General features: G+C 37.0%; 1 protein-coding gene across 2 annotated transcripts in view; it reads right to left on the minus strand.

The window, feature by feature from the left end:
- Positions 1-22,474, minus strand: part of gbe1b (glucan (1,4-alpha-), branching enzyme 1b) — a 179,738-nt gene that overhangs the window by 131,622 nt on the left and 25,642 nt on the right. For both annotated transcript variants that reach the window (XM_061972401.2, XM_061972402.2), the window contains exons 2-5: positions 20,421-20,590; positions 9,400-9,515; positions 3,875-4,000; positions 171-306 (exon numbers count right to left, since the gene is read on the minus strand). In XM_061972401.2, coding sequence (XP_061828385.1) covers positions 171-306; positions 3,875-4,000; positions 9,400-9,515; positions 20,421-20,590 — 548 coding nt within the window. The remainder of the gene's footprint in view (positions 1-170; positions 307-3,874; positions 4,001-9,399; positions 9,516-20,420; positions 20,591-22,474) is intronic.

Here is a 22,474-nt window from a genome sequence, read left to right on the forward strand (position 1 = left end):
CAGTTCAGACGTGACTGTGGGAAACTTTTTCACCAGCAGCGAGGCATGAATAGAAAACGGTGAACTTGTACGACAGAAAGTCCTCCTGTGGGTTGGGTCTACGTGGAGCCGGACTTTTACTAAAGCCCACAGAGACAAAGAGTAGCAAAGTAGCCATGGAAGTGCCTTACCCAGGTCTTTGATACGGGGCAGCATGTTGTCGCGGAAGTTGCTGTACGAGGCGATCTTGCCCTCGGGAGACGCGATGCCCACGTGCGCCTCGTAGATCCTCAGCCGCGTGGGTTTCATGGGGCGCGGGTGGATTTGCTGGAGACGGGAGCAGAAGTGGGCAAAAAGAAGAAAAAAAGAAGCACAAAGGCTGTTGCTGCTGTATGAATCACCTCCATTGTTTGGCAAGAACACAACAATGCACCTCGCAGGATTTGGACGAGAGATCCACTGATATGTTTTTTTTATGATACAGATTACCGTAAATTCTGATTATAAACTCATTTCCTACGCTTTGAACCATGTGGCTTATAAAACGGAGCGGCTAATTTATTGGGTTTTTTTCCCTGAAGGCCAAAATGTCATTAAAAACACGAAAAAAACACTGAAATGGAGTGTTATTGTTTGTGCTATGGCGCCATCTTTTGGACGAGTTCATTTACTGCAGGTGCAGCTGGGTTCTGTCTTCGAGCCGTCCGTAGCGTTACTACTCGTATTGGATTCCTTATTCATCACTCCAAGCAACGTTTGTAAGTTCTAACAAATATTTGTTAGGATTTTTTTTAAACATTCACACCTTGCAGCGATCAAAGTACAAGTGCCGTTCTGTTTTCTAGCAGTCTATATAGCATGTATACTCGTATGGATTCTTCACTCATCACTCTAGCAATGTTTGTAAGTTTTACAATATAACTAAAACAAATATTTGTTAGGATTTTTTTTTTAAACATTCACACCTTGCAGTGATCAAAATACAAAAGAAACAAAAATAGAATTAGATGCCAAGGTTTAGATGCTAGGTTTTTTTCAGGGCCGATACCGATTACCGTAAATTCCCCGATTATAAGCCGCTACTTTTTTCCTATGCTTTGAACCATGTGGCTTATAAAACGGTGCGGCTAATTTATGGATTTTTTCCCCCTGACGGCCATAATGCAAAAAGTTTTCATTAAAAACCCGCAAAGACACTCAAAAAGTGTTATTGTTTGTGCTATGGCGCCATTTTTTGGACAAGTTCATTTACCGCCCGTTTAAAGCTTTGAACCGGAAATACAGGTGCCGTTCTGTTTTCTAGCAGTCTATCGCATGTCTACTCGTATGGATTCTTCACTCATCACCCTAAGCAACGTTTGTAAGTTTTACAATATAACTAAAACAATTCTTACGTACTAGACCGTCCCATGTGTGATGTCTGTAGGAGTGTTTTCATGTATATTTGTAGTTGCGATGTTAATTTTGCTGACTAGAAATGTTCGTCTAAATTATCATCAACAGTGTTCATTTTGACAGCAGTTTTTAATTTAGCTTTAATCATAGTCTTTTAGTTTTAGTCTTCTAAATTGATTTAGTTTTGATCGACTAAAATGACAGTAAATCTTGTCTACTAAAATCTAAAGTAGAGATGTCCGATAACATCGGACTGCCGATATTATCGGCCGATAAATCTTTTAAAATGTAATATCGAAAATTATCTGTATCTGTTTTAAAAAGTAAAATGTATGACTTCTTAAAACACCGCTGTGTACACGGACGTAGGGAGAAGTACAGAGCGCCAATAAACCTTAAAGGCCCAATCACACACACACACACACAAGTGAATGCATCGTATACTTGGTCAACAGCCATACAGGTCACACTGAGGGTGGCCGTATAAACAATTTTAACACTGTTACAAATATGTGCCACACTGTGAACCCACACCAAACAAGAATGACAAACACATTTTGTGAAAACATCCGCACCGTAACACAACATAAACACAACAGAACAAATACCCAGAACCCCTTGCAGCACTAACTCTTCCGGGACGCTACAATATACCCCCCCCCCACGCTACCCCCTTCTGTTTTGTTTGATCAGCCGTTTTACTGCCGTGTTACAGACACCGTTTGGAAACAATTAAGGTGTGTAAATAAACATTTCCTAAATATTTATGTGTAAATGCCTCAGTTCACAAAGTGGAACATTTTTATTTTCTTCTAAAATTGAGTGGGTGTGGCTTATATATCGGTGTGCTCTATAACCTGGAAATATGGTTTATAGTTCGGAAAATTTAGGATAAGGAGACCAATAAGAGATATTTGAAGGAGATATTGACTTGCAGTAAAAGTTATTTAAACATGAATATTATGTCAGTAAACATCTGGATAAGAACTTTTAAGTTGTTTTTTTAAACATATTTTTTAGGAAAGGCGGTACCAGTACTGACATGTTTTATGCTAATGTGTTTTTATCATCAAAAAACATCAAACACCTCTATAACATGTGTCTAAGTGAAGCATCAACATTTGCATCACAAAATACAGCTAATCTCCTGGGAAAATTGGTCAAAATATAATTTTATTAATAATAATAATAATAATAATGCATTTCTCTACATCACAGTAACTCATCTACTCAATGTTATACAATTTTATGACACTTTATGGATTTAACACATTGTAAGGTTTCCTCATGAAATATTGTGAACATTCAAATAAAAACAATTCTGGGATCTTCCATGTAGATTATAGTTGAGACATTTTTCAAGACGGCTGACATTTCTTTCTGGGTGTAACAAAGTATGAGAATGTGAGCGTGTCTGCCTGCGCTTCTTTACTTAAATAATAATCTCATAATTCTCATAGCACAAAGTTTGCATTTTTGTCAGAGACATCTTAGCTGTCGTCTTCATGTCCATCCATCTCTGTCACGTTATTTGATGGAATGACGGATCATGAAACTCGTGGCGCTCATTTTAATGAGCCCACACTGCGAGTGTTGCGGACGGAGGCTTGATCGCTGCAGTGGCTCAAACAAACTAAGTGGAACCGAGAATACGCCAGGAAAGAAGGACAAAAACTGGACTACCTGGGAAGAATTGGAAGTTTTGACAGGTAAGTAACAGTTGTTTTGTTATTGTTGTGTATAAGAAAGAAAAAGGCAGATACCGATAAACGTCAAAATGCCAAAAATCAGTGCCGAAAATCGGTCATAATCTAATTTTGAAGCCTTCATTTCAATACGTGACAGCGCTTGACTGTAAAAAACAACTCCTTATTAATATTGTTAGAAGCTGTGTTCAACTGTTTCCTCATTTATGACTCACTAACGAGTTTTAGCTGAGATTATCATCCTGAGATTACCCTTGGGACCTTTGTGGGCCTTTTTGTTTCCTTTCAAGATAAAATCATGCAAAACAATGTTCATTTGGAAGGTGGGCAAGATGAAATTAATCTCAATATTTGCATGTTCCATTCATTGCCAAGTTATCGTGAGCTATTTTTCAAGTATACATAAAATCTTAGTTATTGAAACATAAAACGCTAAAACTATAATATTATCAGTGAAGCATAAACACAAACCTTGCAAAATAGTGACTTTTTTAACTGTGTCTATTTAATTTACTTACTTAAAATAATAACTTGGTCAAAAGATGTATATATATATACACACACATATATATACAAATATATATACATATATATATATATATATATATATATATATATACAAATATATATATATATATATATATATACACACAAATATATATACATATATATATACACACACACACACACACACACACACACACACATATATATATATATATATATAAATAAAATCTATGCTAACTTTTCTACTTTTTGTTCCAAATCAGACAAGGTGGAAGTCCAAACCTTACAATGTACGGGTGTGGGGGGTCCCAGTGGATCCAGTCGTAGATGACACATTTGTTCTCCTTGGTCACATATTTGGCCCACGGTGAAATCCTATAGAGACGTTCCCCTGCCTTGGTGTGGACCACCACCTGGTACAAGATGACACAATCCAAACACTAGTTCAGAAGCAGTGGTAGGACACGAAAAACTGCTTCAGGTTGGATACAGTGGGTCTGGATTAATGAGTGCCTCATTCCTGTGAGAATCCTGTGTGCGACTGAAGCAGGTTGGTTAACTTATTCAGGACTAGGGATGTATACCGTGTACCGGTATTCTTTGGTACCGGCTCCTAACCGTTAGTCCAGATTCTGGACTAATGATACGGCTCTCGATAAAAAAATTTTTTGTCAAGTACCAAAATATTACTCCAAACTGTAAATCTGAAAAATTAATTTAAAAAAAATGCTTTGCATGCACAAAGTACTTAAGTACTTAAGTGTATACCTACTAAAATAGCTAAAAAAAATAAAAAAGGTAGCATGCTAACTTTAGCATGCTAACAGGTAGCAATTGTCAAGAGACAAAATATTTGACGCTGAGGTGTATACCTACTAAATTATAATTTATTTTTTTTAAATTATATATTTTTTTTTATATTTTATAATTTCATAAAAAGAAACTCGTGCGCACGAGAAACTTTCTCGCACGAGATACATGTCTAAAAAAAAAAAAAAAAAACATTTTTTTTAAAAATAATTTTATAAAAACTTTCTCGTGCGCACAATATAGTTTCTCTTGCGCACGAGATACAGGTCTAAAAAAATAAAATAAAATAAAATAAAATAATAAAAAAATCGAATTCCCGCATGTCCTTTTAGGGGCTCTGTAGTATACCTACTAAAAAAAAAAGGTAGCATACTAACATTAGCATGCTAACAGGTAGCATTTGTTAAGTAAGAAAATATTTGACGGTGAGGTGTATACCTACTAAATTAGCTAAAAAAGGTAGCATACTAACATTAGCATGCTCACAGGTAGCATTTGTCAGGTAACAAAATATTTGACACCGAGGTGTATACCTACTAAATTAGCTAAAAAAGGTAGCATACTAACATTAGCATGCTCACAGGTAGCATTTGTCAGGTAACAAAATATTTGACACCGAGGTGTATACCTACTAAATTAGCTAAAAAAAAAGTAGCATGCTATCAGGTAGCATTTGTCAAGTAACAAAATATTTGACGCTGAGGTGTATACCTACTAAATTAGCTAAAAAAAGGTAGCATACTAACATTAGCATCCTAACAGGTAGCATTTGTCAAGTAACAAAATATTTGACATCGAGGTGTATACCTACTAAATTAGTTACACAAAAAGGTAGCAAACTAACATTTGCATGCTAACAGGTAGCATTTGTCAGGTAACAAAATATTTGACACCGAGGTGTATACCTACTAAATTAGCTAAAAAAAAGTAGCATGCTAACAGGTAGCATTTGTCAAGTAACAAAATATTTGACGCTGAGGTGTATACCTACTAAATTAGCTAAAAAAGGATCTATATTAACATTAGCAAGCTAACAGGTAGCATTTGTCAAGTAACAAAATATTTGACACTGAAGTGTATACCTACTAAATTAGCTAAAAAAGGTAGCATACTAACATAAGCATGCTAACAGGTAGCATTTGTCAAGTAACAAAATATTTGACACCGAGGTGTATACCTACTAAATTAGCTAAAAATGTAGCATATTAACATTAGCATGCTAACAGGTAGCATTTGTCGAGTAACAAAATATTTGACACCAAATTGTATACCTACTAAATTAGCTAAAACAAAGTAGCATGCTAACAGGTAGCATTTGTCAAGTAACAAAATATTTGACGGTGAGGTGTATACCTACTAAATTAGCTAAAAAAGGTGGCATACTAACATTAGCATGCTAACAGGTAGCATTTGTCAAGTAACAAAATATTTGACACCGAGGTGTATACCTACTAAATTAGTTACACAAAAAGGTAGCATACTAACATTTGCATGATAACAGGTAGCATTTGTCAAGCAACAAAATATTTGACACCGAGGTGTATACCTACTAAATTAGCTAAAAAAAAGTAGCATGCTATCAGGTAGCATTTGTCAAGTAACAAAATATTTGACACCGAAGTGTATACCTACTAAATTAGCTAAAACAAGTAGCATGCTAACAGGTAACATTTGTCAAGTAACAAAATATTTGACACCGAGGTGTATACCTACTAAATTAGCTAAAAATGGTAGCATATTAACATTAGCATGCTAACAGGTAGCATTTGTCGAGTAACAAAATATTTGACACCAAATTGTATACCTACTAAATTAGCTAAAACAAAGTAGCATGCTAACAGGTAGCATTTGTCAAGTAACAAAATATTTGACGGTGAGGTGTATACCTACTAAATTAGCTAAAAAAGGTGGCATACTAACATTAGCATGCTAACAGGTAGCATTTGTCAAGTAACAAAATATTTGACACCGAGGTGTATACCTACTAAATTAGTTACACAAAAAGGTAGCATACTAACATTTGCATGATAACAGGTAGCATTTGTCAAGCAACAAAATATTTGACACCGAGGTGTATACCTACTAAATTAGCTAAAAAAAAGTAGCATGCTATCAGGTAGCATTTGTCAAGTAACAAAATATTTGACACCGAAGTGTATACCTACTAAATTAGCTAAAACAAGTAGCATGCTAACAGGTAACATTTGTCAAGTAACAAAATATTTGACGCTGAGGTGTATACCTACTAAATTAGCTAAAAAAGGTAGCATATTAACATTAGCATGCTAACAGGTAGCATTTGTCAAGTAACAAAATATTTGACACCGAGGTGTAAAGCTACTAAATTAGTTACACAAAAAGGTAGCATACTAACATTTGCATGCTAACAGGTAGCATTTGTCAAGTAACAAAATATTTGACACCGAGGTGTATACCTACTAAATTAGCTTAAAAAAGTAGCATGCTAACAGGTAGCATTTGTCAAGTAACAAAATATTTGACGCTGAGGTGTATACCTACTAAATTAGCTAAAAAATGATCTATATTAACATTAGCAAGCTAACAGGTAGCATTTGTCAAGTAACAAAATATTTGACACTGAAGTGCATACCTACTAAATTAGCTTAAAAAAAGCAGCATACTAACAGGTAGCATTTGTCAAGTAACAAAATATTTGACACTGAAGTGTATACCTACTAAATTAGCTAACAAAAGTAGCATGCTAACAGGTAGCATTTGTCAAGTAACAAAATATTTGACGCTGAGGTGTATACCTACTAAATTAGCTAAAAAAGGTAGCATACTAACATTAGCATGCTAACAGGTAGCATTTGTCAAGTAACAAAATATTTGACACCGAGGTGTATACCTCCTAAATTAGTTACACAAAAAGGTAGCATACTAACATTTGCATGCTAACAGGTAGCATTTGTCAGGTAACAAAATATTTGACACCGAGGTGTATACCTACTAAATTAGCTAAAAAAAAGTAGCATGCTAACAGGTAGCATTTGTCAAGTAACAAAATATTTGACGCTGAAGTATATACCTACTAAATTAGTTTAAAAAAAGCAGCATAATAACATTTAAATGTGCTTTATAAATAAAGTTGATTTGATTTGATTTGATTAGCATGCTAACAGGTAGCATTTGTCAAGCAACAAAATATTTGACACAGGTGTATACCTACTAAATTAGCTAAAAAAGGTAGCATACTAACATAAGCATGCTAACAGGTAGCATTTGTCAAGTAACAAAATATTTGACACCGAGGTGTATACCTACTAAATTAGTTAAAAAAGGCAGCGTGCTAACATTAGCATGCTAACAGGTAACATTTGTCAAGTAACAAAATATATTACTCTGAAGTGCATGTTTGAAAAAGTAATAAAAAATGTTTAGCCACCAATTGATTCTGTAGCGTTAACCACAGCGTGCGTCTGCAGAACGCGGCTAATTCTGGCTCCTCCTGTGCGGTAACGACCGTCGCCCCGAGCCTCCTTTTCATTACCGCCAGGTCTCCTGGGGGTCGCCCGCTCGCTTCCTCCTCAGAAGAAGCGGGATTAGGGGGAGAGAGCTGTGTGAGTGGAGTGGCGTTCAGGTAGTCCTTCACACAAATTGGCCGGCGTGAGGCACATTAAAGAAAAATCACACCGCTGAGAGGCTGGCGTTAAGTCGGGAGGAGAAAAAAAAAAGTACGACGTGTTTGTGTGATCGCGTCAAGAATTCCCGCAAGGCTCTAATTGGGCAGCGGAACAAAATGGGACGGAGGGCGAGCGGCTCCACATTGGAAGGGAGTTGGTTTTAAAGGTGGTGACGAGGCAGGTGCTGACGGGCAGCAAGGGAGTGCACAAGAAGGCATCTGCTTCTCGTCGTCGTGGGACGGACCTCGGCTGACAACGGGAGCGAGGTCCGGGAGGTCTGTACCACCACGCTCCCGGACAGTGCTTGCTCTCAGGTAGACAACTCGGGCTTTTAGCTCGACAGTCTGCACGCTTGCCTCTAGAGCCGGCAACCTGGGTCCGCGCTCTGGTCGGAGCAGGAGGAAACGCACAACGCGGCCGAGAGAAAGTAAACAAAAGCTACTTTTGTGCCGTGACCCAGATGAGGTTGAGGTTTAGGGGTGAGTGTACGTTGGCAAACCTACCATTTGATAGCTCTGTAGCCATACTTGCCAACCTTGAGACCTCCGAATTCGGGAGATGGGTGGGGGGGTAGTGGGGAGTGTATATATTTTCAAGTATTTCTTGATTGAAGTTTAGGGGTGAGTGTACGTTGGTAAACCTCAGAAGCAGTGCTGGCTATTGGTTTGATAGCTCAGTAGCTAGCACCCGTGTCTCTCATGCCGATGGTTCGATTCCCGGGTAGAACAGAAAAAAAAGGGACTGAACCAGACGGGTTACATTGGTGCCGTGACCCGGATGAGAGTGAGATTTACAGGGCTGAGTGTACGTTGGTAAACCTCAGGAGCAGTGCTGGCTATTGGTTTGATAGCTCAGTAGCTAGGCGACCCAGGTTCGATTCCCGGGTGGAACAGAAAAAAAAGGGACTGAACCAGACGGGTTACATTGGTGCCGTGACCCGGATGAGAGTGAGATTTACAGGGCTGAGTGTACGTTGGTAAACCTCAGGAGCAGTGCTGGCTAACAGGGACTGAACAGTGATGACCCGGTCACAAGGTGGCACCACCATGACTTCACCCTCCACGGCTGGCGTCTCGTTTGAGGATTATTTGTCGTCCTGGGCACTTGTGGACAATGCAAAGCAGGAGGAGGCGTGTGTTTTGCATTTAACCTTGACACATTTTGCACAGGAGTTAAAACCCAATCATCTCCGGCAACAGCAGGCCTTGTTGTGCGCGGGAACAAACAGGCGTCCTGCGGGAGCTGAAATGAAAACAAGCCTCTGTGGTGCACGCGCCATGATCCCCCTCGCCGCTCGTGGCACCGCGCCAGCCTTAGAGACCCCCCGCTGAGGGCGTGAAGATGCTGCAGGTCCCTACCTTGAGCTTGGTGTTGTGATCCACAGCAGGGGAGCCGTCATGCCTGGCCGGAAGAACCAGCTCCCACTTGCCGTAATCTCGCTTGGCGTACGGGTGGGAGAATTTGTCCCAGCCATCTGAGGGGACATTCAGACACAAACGTGAGACGTAATCGAGCACAGAATGAAACACTTCCTATAGTCCATTCTTAACAATCAGGGTAGGAGAATCTTCTTCCTATGAGAGCTTCCAACTTTGTGGGAACAGTTGAAGAAAAGTTCAAAAAGGCATGTTTGGTGTGGAAGATTGGAGCAGAGCCAGCAGGCGCTCCTTCAGGTCCAACGACAGTCACCTCCCGAGTGTGGTACTTTTTTTAGGCACCGACCCAATTTTGTCATTACTGCTGGGCACAGATTCACGTAAATTCAAACGGTGCCTTATTTTGATTAAGGCTGCAACTAACGACTACTTTGATACTCGACAAGCCATCGACTATCTTGATGATTATTTGACTAATCATCGACTATCTTTACAATTATTTGACTAATCATCGATTATCTTGACGATTATTTGACTAATCATCGACTATCTTGACAATTATTTGACTAATCATCGACTATCTTTACAATTATTTGACTATTCATCGAGTATCCTGACGATTATTTGACTAATCATCGACTATCTTGACGATTATTTGACTAATCATCGACTATCTTGACGATTATTTGACTAATCATCGACTATCTTGACGATTATTTGACTAATCATCGACTATTTGACTAATCGAGTATCTTGACGATTATTCGACTAATCCTTGACGAGCTTGACGATTATTTGACTAATCATCGACTATCTTGACGATTATTTGACTATTCATTGAGTATCTTGACGATTATTTGACTCATCGACTATCTTGACGATTACTGACTCATCGACAATCTTGACTACTATTGGACTCATCGACTATCTTGACGAATATTTAACGAATCATCGACTATCTTGACGATTATTTGACTCAGACTATCTTGACCATTATTTGACTCATCGACTATCTTGACGAATATTTGACGAATCATCGACAATCTTGACGATTTGACTCAGAGTATCTTGACTATTATTTGGCTATTCATTGAGTATCTTGACGATTATTTGACTAATCATCGACTATCTTGACGATTAGTTGACTAATCATCGACTATCTTGACGATTATTTGACTAATCATCGACTATCTTGACGATTTGACTCATCGACTATATTGACGGTTATTTGACTCATCGACTATCTTGACGATTATTTGACTAATCATCGACTATCTTGGCGATTATTTGACTCATCGACTATCTTGACGATTATTTGATTATTCATTGAGTATCTTGACGGTTATTTGACTAATCGAGTATCTTGACAATTATTTGACTATTCATCGACTATCTTGACGATTATTTGAATAATCATCGACTATCTTGACGATTATTTGACTAATCGGCTATATTGACGATTATTTGACTAATCGACTATCTTGACAATTATTTGACTGATCAACTATCTTGACGATTATTTGAATAATCATCGACTATCTTGATGATTATTTGACTATTCATTGAGTATTTTGACGATTATTTGACTAATCGAGTATCTTGACTATTCATCGACTATCTTGACGATTATTTGACTAATCGTCGACTATCTTGACGATTATTTGACTAATCGAGTATCTTGACGATTTTTTTGACTATTCATCTACTATCTTGACGATTATTTGACTAATCATCGACTATCTTGACATTTGATTATTCATTGAGTATCTTGACGATTATTTGACTAATCGACTATATTGACGATTATCTGACTAATCGACTATCTTGACGATTATTTGACCATTCATTGAGTATTTTGACGATTATTTGACTAGAGTATCTTGACGATTTTTTTTTACTATTCATCGACTATCTTGCCGATTTGACTAATCGACTATATTGACGATTATTTGACTAATCGACTATCTTGACGATTATTTGACTAATCGACTATCTTGACGATTATTTGACTAATCGACTATCTTGGCGATTATTTGACTAATCGACTATCTTGACGATTATTTGACTAATCGACTATCTTGACGATTATTTGACTAATCCGATTATAAAACGTACACAAATTCAGCCATCAATTTTTAAAGTTAGCTTGAGTTTTTTTTCTTAGGTATGTACTTACTAACAACAAAGAGGACTAATTAATTCCAAAATATTTATTGACAGCCTACAACTATGCTGCTTATTTGACTGTTAGCAAAACAAAAATAACTATTAAACTTTAGTTCATTTAAAAGCAAGTACAGGCAAAGTGCTAAAAAAAACAATAATTCCACATATTTCAGAGCTTATCATTGTTTTTATATAAATAAGTAAAACAGCAAAAAAAAACAAAAAAAAAACACCAACACGACCCAACTTCTTCAAAAAACTAAATTGATTAACTCCTGGAACTTTTTAACTTTTTAGCATTCTAATAGACTCATATATATATATATATATATATATATATATATATATATATATATATATATATATATATATATATATATATATATATATATATACACACACACACAAATACACATTACACATTTCGACAAATACACATATATAAATGTATACAAATACACATGCACGTATACACATACATGCATACACATTTATACATACATATTCACACATATGCATAAATACATACACATATACATACATTTATATACACATATATACACACATACAAATATACATATACTGTATATCCATATACATATATACACAAGACACACATAAATATACAAATACATATACATACACACATATACAAGCATATATACATATATACTAATACCCATATATACATACACACACATATACAAACAAACACACATATATATACACACCCGAAAGGACGAAATACCGCAAACGTCAACAGCCAAAGGAGAAGCCTTTTAAACATTAACAATAATACTATATAATATATACAAAATAATAAATGAAGATGCGTAAATGATTGATTCATAATTGAATCGTAATCGGATCTTGAGGTCCCCAGTGAAGACTACTGCATTTCCGCAGCACATTCTTCATCAGAACATGAAAAAACATCAATAATGGTTTCGTCCTGAATCCCGCGTTGTGAAAGTCAGCCAAAGGGCGACTTCATTATTTTTCATTGCTAATGAAATAATTAGGAGTTACTTCGCTATTGGCCAAGAGGTCTCCACACGCAGGTCCTCTGCCTTGCCATTGGTGCTCCAGCATCTTACGTAAGGTGCTCACCTAATAAAGCAATGAAATGGCCACTTCAGCGCTCAGTGCATGAAAGACCCTGCTGCTAGAAACATTAGCGGGCGCTGAAGGGGCTGTTTCAGCCCGCTGAGCATTTACCACAGACAACATTTCAAGCCTACAAACCCCGTTTCCATATGAGTTGGGAAATTGTGTTAGATGTAAATATAAACGGAATACAACGATTTGCAAATCATTTTCAACCCATATTCAATTGAATGCACTACAAAGACAACATATTTGATGTTCAAACGCAAACTTTTTTTTTTTTTTGCAAATAATAATTAACTTAGAATTTCTTGGCTGCAACACGTGCCAAAGTAGATGGGAAAGAGCATGTTCACCACTGTGTTACATGGCCTTTCCTTTTAACAACACTCAGTAAACGTTTGGGAACTGAGGAGACACATTTTTGAAGCTTCTCAGGTGGAATTCTTTCCCATTCTTGCTTGATGTACAGCTTAAGTTGTTCAACAGTCCGGGGGTCTCCGTTGTGGTATTTTAGGCTTCATAATGCGCCACATATTTTCATATGGAGACGGGTCTGGACTACAGGCAGGCCAGTCTAGTACCCGCACTCTTTTACTATGAAGCCACGTTGATGTAACACGTGGCTTGGCATTGTCTTGCTGAAATAAGCAGGGGCGTCCATGGTAGCGTTGCTTGGATGGCAACATATGTTGCTCCAAAACCTGTATGTACCTTTCAGCATTAATGGCGCCTTCACAGATGTGTAAGTTACCCATGTCTTGGGCACTAATACACCCCCATACCATCACAGATGCTGGCTTTTCAACTTTGCGCCTATAACAATCCGAATGGTTCTTTTCCTCTTTGGTCCGGAGGAAACGACGTCCACAGTTTCCAAAAACAATTTGAAATGTGGACTCGTCAGACCACAGAAACCATTTCCACTTTGTATCAGTCCATCTTAGATGAGCTCAGGCCAGCGAAGCCGACGGCGTTTCTGGGTGTTGTTGATAAACGGTTTTCGCCTTGCATAGGAGAGTTTTAACTTGCACTTACAGATGTAGCGACCAACTGTAGTTACTGACAGTGGGTTTCTGAAGTGTTCCTGAGCCCGTGTGGTGATATCCTTTACACACTGATGTCGCTTGTTGATGCAGTACAGCCTGACGGATCGAAGGTCACGGGCTTAGCTGCTTTCGTGCAGTGATTTCTCCAGATTCTCTGAACCCTTTGATGATATTACGGACCGTAGATGGTGAAATCCCTAAATTCCTTGCAAAAGCTGGTTGAGAAAGGTTTTTTTTAAACTGTTCAACAATTTGCTCACGCATTTGTTGACAAAGTGGTGACCCTCGCCCCGTCCTTGTTTGTGAATAACTGAGCATTTCATGGAATCTACTTTTATACCCAATCATGGCACCCACCTGTTCCCAATTTGCCTGTTCATCTGTGGGATGTTCCAAATAAGTGTTTGATGAGCATTCCTCAACTTTATCAGTATTTATTGCCACCTTTCCCAACTTCTTTGTCACGTGTTGCTGGCATCAAATTCTAAAGTTAATGATTATTTGCACACAAAAAAAAAATGTTTATCAGTTTGAACATCAAATGTTGTCTTTGTATCATATTCAACTGAATATGGGTTGAAAATTATTTGCAAATCATTGTATTCCGTTTATATTTACATCTAACACAATTTCCCAACTCATATGGAAACGGGGTTTGTACAACGCATCCATGTGCTTGTCCTTGATGAGTGGCACACAACAGCAGGACGGAAAGTGACCCCACGCACACTTGAAGTCAGATGTGATTTATCGCCCGGGTGCACGAGTGCTGCCGCTTTAGCACAGGCACTGATGAAAGCAGGAGAAATCAAATAAAACGACGCAGCCGTGTCATGAAGTAATCTCTCACAGGAGCTAATGTTGGAACAAGGCGGTCCTGCAGGCAGATGATTTGGGCTGATAACAGAAAATGAACCCTTTTAATACTTAAAGGGAAACGTACCTTTTTGGCAATCCTTCACAATCCCCATGTAAGACAAAAACACACGTTTTCCTTTTATGCATTCTAAGTCGTAAAATACGGCAAGTGAGAGGTGGCTAACAAAGCAGCTAATGTGAGTAAGCACAAACAATACTCCATTTATCAATCTTGTTATTATAAGCGCTAAGACAGAGGAACTACTTTTAGCGGCGCACTGATCACAGTGTTAACTAGCATATGCTGCTATATTGACATATTGAGCTGCTGCATCGCTTCAGAGTTGGTGAAAGTTAATTTGAGAATGTAAATAATGCATCAAACTTGCACAGTAGAAGGAATTGCCCATTTTGACCATTGTTGACATCGGTACAGGGACAACAGATGTAAAATAGCCTTATCATTAACTGTGGTAATTTACAGAAATGTCTATATTTGCCAAATATCAGAATAAATAAATAAACCCTGAAGTTGGTCAAATTTGACAACCAACTTAGACCTGGAGAAAGAAACCCTTTGTGAGGGTTATGAATAATTCTTCATCTAAACGGGAAGATATAAAACATCCCATCAGTCTTTATCCCAGTGAGAGCAGACATTGTACAGTAAGTGATTGTTTTATTTTGTTTATAGTTAATACATCTTGTTTAGCACTTGGCAATACTGCTACATGGAGCGGTATAGCTCGGTTGGTAAAGTGGCCGTGCCAGCAACTTGAGGGTTCCAGGTTCGATCCCCCGCTTCCGCCATCTTAGTCACTGCCGTTGTGTCCTTGGGAAAGACACTTTACCCACCTGCTCCCAGTGCCACCCACACTGGTTAAAATGTAATTTAGATATTGGGTTTACACTACTTTATATTAGAAATGGCAACAGCGGAGGATGAATGTTCCATAACAAGAAGATGGAGGAAAAGAAGAAGTTTATAGACTATGGAATACAACGGCAGACGTGCGCAATATTTCAGGATTTATGCAGATCCCAAATACGGATCAGCAGGTACCAGAAGGTAAGAAAAGTTGCTTTTGCATAATATTGCGAAACAAAACGCCAGATAATGTCTTACCTTATACACACACCATAATAATACTCCTATGTTGAAGCAAAGTACAATCCATCAAGCGGTGCGGCTTCATAGCTTACCAAAGTCATACTAAAACATGTTGATAGATTTTCGAGCACCGTGTGTAATGTTCTTAATTTTCAATGGAACATTTAAAATGTTGGTGTTGTTTACTTGAGTCATATTGTCATCATAGTATAGCCTATACTTATCTCTTATGTTTGACTGCCATCTACTGGTCACACTTATTACACCATGTACCAAATAAAATTGCTTCGAGGTGGGTAAGCACAACCAAACTTATTCTTTACATTAGGCACACATAAGGCGCACTGTCAAGTTTCAGAATCAGCACCTCCAAGTCCGAGTCCATGGTTCTCGCCCGGAAAAGGGTGGAGTGCCATCTCCGGGTTGGGGAGGAGATCTTGCCCCAAGTGGAGGAGTTCAAGTACCTCGGAGTCTTGTTCACGAGTGAGGGAAGAGTGGATCGTGAGATCCACAGGCGGATCGGTGCGGCGTCTTCGGTAATGCGGACGCTGTATCGATCCGTTGTGGTGAAGAAGGAGCTGAGCCGGAAGGCAAAGCTCTCAATTTACCGGTCGATCTACGTTCTCATCCTCACTTATGGTCATGAGCTTTGGGTTATGACCGAAAGGACAAGATCACGGGTACAAGCGGCCGAAATAAGTTTCCTCCGCCGGGTGGCAGGGCTCTCCCTTAGAGATAGGGTGAGAAGTTCTGTCATCCGGGAGGAGATCAAAGTAAAGCCGCTGCTCCTCCACATCGAGAGGCGCCAGATGAGGTGGTTCGGGTATCTGGTCAGGATGCCACCCGAACGCCTCCCCAGGGAGGTGTTTAGGGCACGTCCGACCGGTAGGAGGCCACGGGGAAGACCCAGGACACGTTGGGAAGACTATGTCTCCCGGCTGGCGTGGGGACGCCTCGGGATCCCCCCGGAGCTGGACGAAGTGGCTGGGGAGAGGGAAGTCTCGGCTTCTCTTCTTAGGCTGCTGCCCCCGCGACTCGACCTCGGATAAGCGGAAGAAGATGGATGGATGGCGAGTTTTGAGGGGAGAAAAAAAGCATTTAAGTGCGCCTTATAGTCCGGAAAATACGGTATGTGTTCTTGTCTCTCATAATGATTGTGAACCATAGGCAAAATTCCCCCCCCAAAAAATTGCAGTGCCCCTTTAAGACATTTATGGCTCGGGTACCTGGGACTTATAACATTCACCACATTTGGGGGGATCCCCAATGGTTAAATAGGGGTGGAAAAAGATGTGGGAAAAAAAATGCTTAAGGACGCCCTGGCCTCACCTTGTTTATCTGGGCGAGTATGGCGTCATCTGGCTAATGATGATGAAAACAAACGACTGAGCGCGCTCCAGAAGAGAAACCATTAACTTGCTCTGACTTTCAAAAGTTGGCACAGCGGGGGCCGAAGGAGATTTGATAGCGAAAGCTTTTCCTCGCCCTCATCAACTTTGCCGACCGCGATGACGATGATGAAATAAGCGGCTACTAAAATATTAAACACACACTTCCACATTCTAAAGAACACACTGACCCCCCCTCCCACACACACACACACACCCCTCTTTAGTATTCCAACGGATCTCGTGTGATCAATATTTTCTGCTTTCCCCACTCCCAGGTCGGCCGATCAAAAGGGCCAATGGCCTCGCTACACCGCCGACTACGCTTTAGCTTCATTTCTGCTCCCTTTGTGCGGAAACGTCTAATATCTTATGAAAGCCGAGATGCAACCTTTGTGTTTGCAAAGAAATCTCACGACCTAGTTTGAGAACTAACTTGGAGTTTAGTCTCACTTCCCGTTCTTCCTTCAGGTCAGGACACCAGAAGGAGATTTAGGCTCCATTTACACTGCACACCACATCAGATTTTTTCTTGCCCTCAAGTGACACAGATCTAATTTTTTTGCTAGTCTAAACCATACTTGCCAACCTTGAGACCTCCGAATTCGGGAGATTTGGGGGGGAGGCCTGGGTTAAAGGGGAGGAGCATAATTATAGCTAGAATTCACTGAAATTCAAGTATTTCTTATATATATATATATATATATATATATATATATATATATATATATATATATATATATACACATATATATATATAGCTAGAATTCACTGGAAGTCAAGTATTTAATTTATATATATATATATAAATTAAATAAATACTTATATATATATATATATATATATATATATATATATATATATATATATATATATATCAATTAAATAAATACTTGACTTCCAGTGAATTCTAGCTATATATGTATGTGTATGTATATATATATATATATATATATATATATATTTTTTTTATATATATACACAAACCCCGTTTCCATATGAGTTGGGAAATTGTGTTAGATGTAAATATAAACGGAATACAATGATTTGCAAATCCTTTTCAACCCATATTCAATTGAATGCACTACAAAGACAAGATATTTACTGTTATGAGTTAAAGTTTATGAGTAAAAAGCCTGGTATGTTAACGTAACATATTATGGTAAGAGTCATTCAAATAACTATAACATATAGAACATGCTATACGTTTACCAAACAATCTGTCACTCCTAATCGCTAAATCCCATGAAATCTTATACGTCTTGTCTCTTACGTGAATGAGCTAAATAATATTATTTGATATTTTACACTAATGTGTTAATAATTTCACACATAAGTCGCTCCTGAGTATAAGTCGCACCCCCGGCCAAACTATGAAAAAAACTTCAACTTATAGTCCGAAAAATACGGTGGACGTATAAGATTTCATGGGATTTAGCGATTAGGAGTGACAGATTGTTTGGTAAACATATAGCATGTTCTATATGTTATAGTTATTTGAATGACTCTTACCATAATATGTTACGTTAACATACCAGTTGGTTATTTATGCCTCATATAACGTACACTTATTCAGCCTGTTGTTCACTATTCTTTATTTATTTTAAATTGCCTTTCAAATGTCTATTCTCGGTGTTGGCTTTTATCAAATACATTTCTCCAAAAAATGCGACTTAGATTCCAGTGTGACGTATATATGTTTTTTTCCTTCTTTATTATGGATTTTCAGCCGATGGAACTTATACTCCGGCGCGACTTATCGTCCGAAAAATACGGTACACTATATACAGTCGTGGTCAAAAGTTTACATACACTTGTAAAGAACATAATGTCATGGCTGTCTAGAGTTTCCAATAATTTCTACAACTCTTATTTTGTTGTGATAGAGTGATTGGAGCACATACTTGTTGGTCACAAAAAACATTCATGAAGTTTGGTTCTTTAATTAATGTATTATGGGTCTACTGAAAATGTGAGCAAATCTTCTGGGTCAAAAGTATACATACAGCAACATACATGATCAATTTTGATGATGTAGAAAAGTTACATTCAAATCAAATGAGCTTCATGGCATGGCCTCTTAACTTCATGTGAGTGATTATGATTGACGACACCTGTTGACTTCTCTGAGCCCATTTAAATAGGGCTCATGTGATGCAAAATTAGCTAAAAAAGTTAGCATGCTAATAAAATAAAGGTGCACATAAAATTGATTCACATCCTAACCGATTCTTGATTTTTAAATAAAGATTTAATTTTTTTTATAAATAACCTCTAACGTCTTTTGAAAAAGTTGAATTATAATTTTATACCAAATAATACATTGCAAAAACCGGTTTGAATCGAGAATCGTGTTGAATCGAGAATCGATTCTGAATCTAATCGCTACTCCCAAGAATGGAATCGAATCGTGTGGTGCCCAAAGATTCACAGCCCTAGTTAGCATGTGTCAAGTACAGAGTTTAATGACTATAAGGTGTACTTCTGCGAAAATGGCTAAAAAAGTTAGCAAGGTTATGCTCGCGTTCTTACGTTAGCATGCTAACAGTTAGCATGTGTCAAGTAGGAAGTTGTATGACTGTGGGGTAAACCGTTGAAAAATTATCTAAAAAAGTATGTTTTAAGTTTTTTAGCTATTTTCGCAGGTATACACCTCAGAGTCAGATATATTGGTAGTTGATGCATGCCAACTGCTAGTATGTTATTGTTGGAATGTTAGCTTTTTAGTCAATTTTGCAGGTATACACCTCAGAGTGAAATAGTTTGTCACGTTGTGCATGTTAACTGTTAGCATGCCAGTGTTATAGCTATTTTTGCAGGTATACACCGGAGAGTCCATTTATTTGGCAATTGATGCAAGCCTACTGTTAGCTTGCTAATGTTTCATGCTATCTGTAGTAGCTCATTTTGCAAGCATAAGCTAATTTGTATTCTCATTATTACACGCTGAAGTTATCATGTTAGCATGCTAACATTTTCATGTTAGCTTTTTTTTATGTGTGATGTTTGATGTCTGTAGGAGTGTTTTCATGCATATTTGTATGTGCTATCGTAGTGTGAATAGGCTAGCGTCGTTAGCATTAGCGAATATGCTAACACATTTACGAGTGTCCGTGTTAGTATTATAACTTACTACATTATTTTTTGTATTGTTTCAGTTTCGTAAATTCCCCAAAATGTCACCGTGGAATTATTGAGTCTGTTTGGGTCCATGACCATGACTTCTGTTTTGTTTGATCAGCCGTTTTACTGCCGTGTTACAGACGCCGTTTGGAAACAATTAAGTTATGTAAATAAACATTTACAAAATGAGAGTCCACTTACTGAAATCTCCGGTGAGGAAGAGGGCCTCTGCAGCTGGAGCCCACTCCCGAAAGAACAGGCTGTTGTCGGGCCGCCGCTGCACGCCGAAGGTCCTGTAGCTCCTTGTGAACTGGTCGAAACCTCCCTCTGCCTCTTCTAGCTGGAAAAGCTGCTTTTGGAACAGCTCATACCTGCAGAACCACAAGGAAACAAGTACAAATTCATCATTTGGACGATGAATAACTGGGGAACCATCAGAGGTGGCTAGTCATGTGCTACATTTACTCTATTAAATGAACTAAGTGACTCCGTTTTACACATCCACACACAAACCCTGGGTTTTGAATTATAGGCCATTATGCAAATTAGCACTACAACCCCCATGGTTTTCTAACTAATTTAAAAAATATATATATATAATTTTCATAATATATTTTAATTTTGTTTTGTAAAATTACATAAGTTTGTTTTACAAAATAACTTTAAAATGTATTAAGATATGCGTTAAGTATTGTATGCAAACCTTTTTTCACAAAATGGTAACTTTTTATTGGCTTTTTTTCACAATACATTTACCTCTAATCATGTAAAATGGCATAACTTTTTCTTAAAATGATTTAAACTTTTTTCTTTAAATAAATCTTCCGAGAGGGACAAGCGGTAGAAAATGGATGGATGGATAACTTTCTCAAAAAGTTCTAGTATGAAAAAGTTTTCTCAAAAATATTGCAACTTTTTGTCTTACATAATATGACTTTTTTCCACAATATATTTTACTTTAATACTGTAAAATGCAATACCTTTTTCTTTTATTTATTTTTTTAATTTTTCTTAAAATATTTTCCTCTTAAAATATCTTTACACACACACTTGTAAAATAACACTTTTTCTCACAATAGTGGTTTTCTATTATGGCATACCTTTTTCTTGAAATGATTTAAACCTTTTTCTTTAAATAAATCTTCCAAGAGGGACAAGCGGTAGAAAATGGATGGATGGATAACTTTCTCAAAAAATTCTAGTATGAAAACATTTTGTCAAAAATATTGCAACTTTTTGTCTTAAAAAATATGACTTTTTTCCACAATATATTTCACTTTAATACTGTAAAATGCAATACATTTTTCTTTGATTTTTTTTTTTTTTTTTCTTAAAATATTTTCCCCTTAAAATATCTTTACACACACACACATTTGTAAAATAACGCTTTATCTCACAATCGTGTTTTTCTATTAAAAAAAAAATAAAAATCACAATATATTTGATTTTAATTTTATAAAATAGCATAATTTTTTTTTAATTCTCAAAATAGTCCGAGATAATTTTTGTACAAGAAAACTTTTTCTCACAATACTAATTTTTTTTTTTCCAAAAGCATAAATGTTGTATATATGACTTTAATCTACTTCAAATTACATTATTGTTTCTTGTAAAATAAAAATAAAAATTGGGAGAATATTCCTAAGAATTCTTGTATGAAAACATTTTCTCACAATATGGTAACTTTTTTACTAAAAAAATTAAGTTTTTTTTCACAATATATTTGACTTTAATAATTAAAAAAAAGGTATGGCATTTTTTATTTTTTTAAACAACTTTTTTTTTTCAAATATTTATTCCACATTTCTTGTAAGATAACTTTCTTACAATATTGTTTTTCTAAAAAAGAAAATAATTCACAATATAGTTGACATTAATCCTGTAAAATGGAAAATATTTTTTCTTGTAAATTTTTAAAAATGTTTCTCAAAATATTCTGACATAATTATTGTACAGTAACAAGTTTTTTTTCACAATATTACTACATTTTTTACTGGAAAAAAAAACCCTCATAATTTGTTTGACCTAAATCTTATAAAACTATATATATATATATATATATATATATATATATATATATATATATATATATATATATATATATATATATATATATATATATATATATGCAGCAAAGCTGGCGGCGTTTCTGGGTGTTGTTGATAAATGGCTTTCGCTTTGCATAGTAGAGTTTTAACTTGCATTTACAGATGTAGCCACCAACTGTAGTTACTGACAGTGGTTTTCTGAAGTGT

The sequence above is a fragment of the Nerophis lumbriciformis genome, linkage group LG17, assembly GCF_033978685.3.
Source record: "Nerophis lumbriciformis linkage group LG17, RoL_Nlum_v2.1, whole genome shotgun sequence".
Classification (NCBI taxonomy): domain Eukaryota; kingdom Metazoa; phylum Chordata; class Actinopteri; order Syngnathiformes; family Syngnathidae; genus Nerophis; species Nerophis lumbriciformis.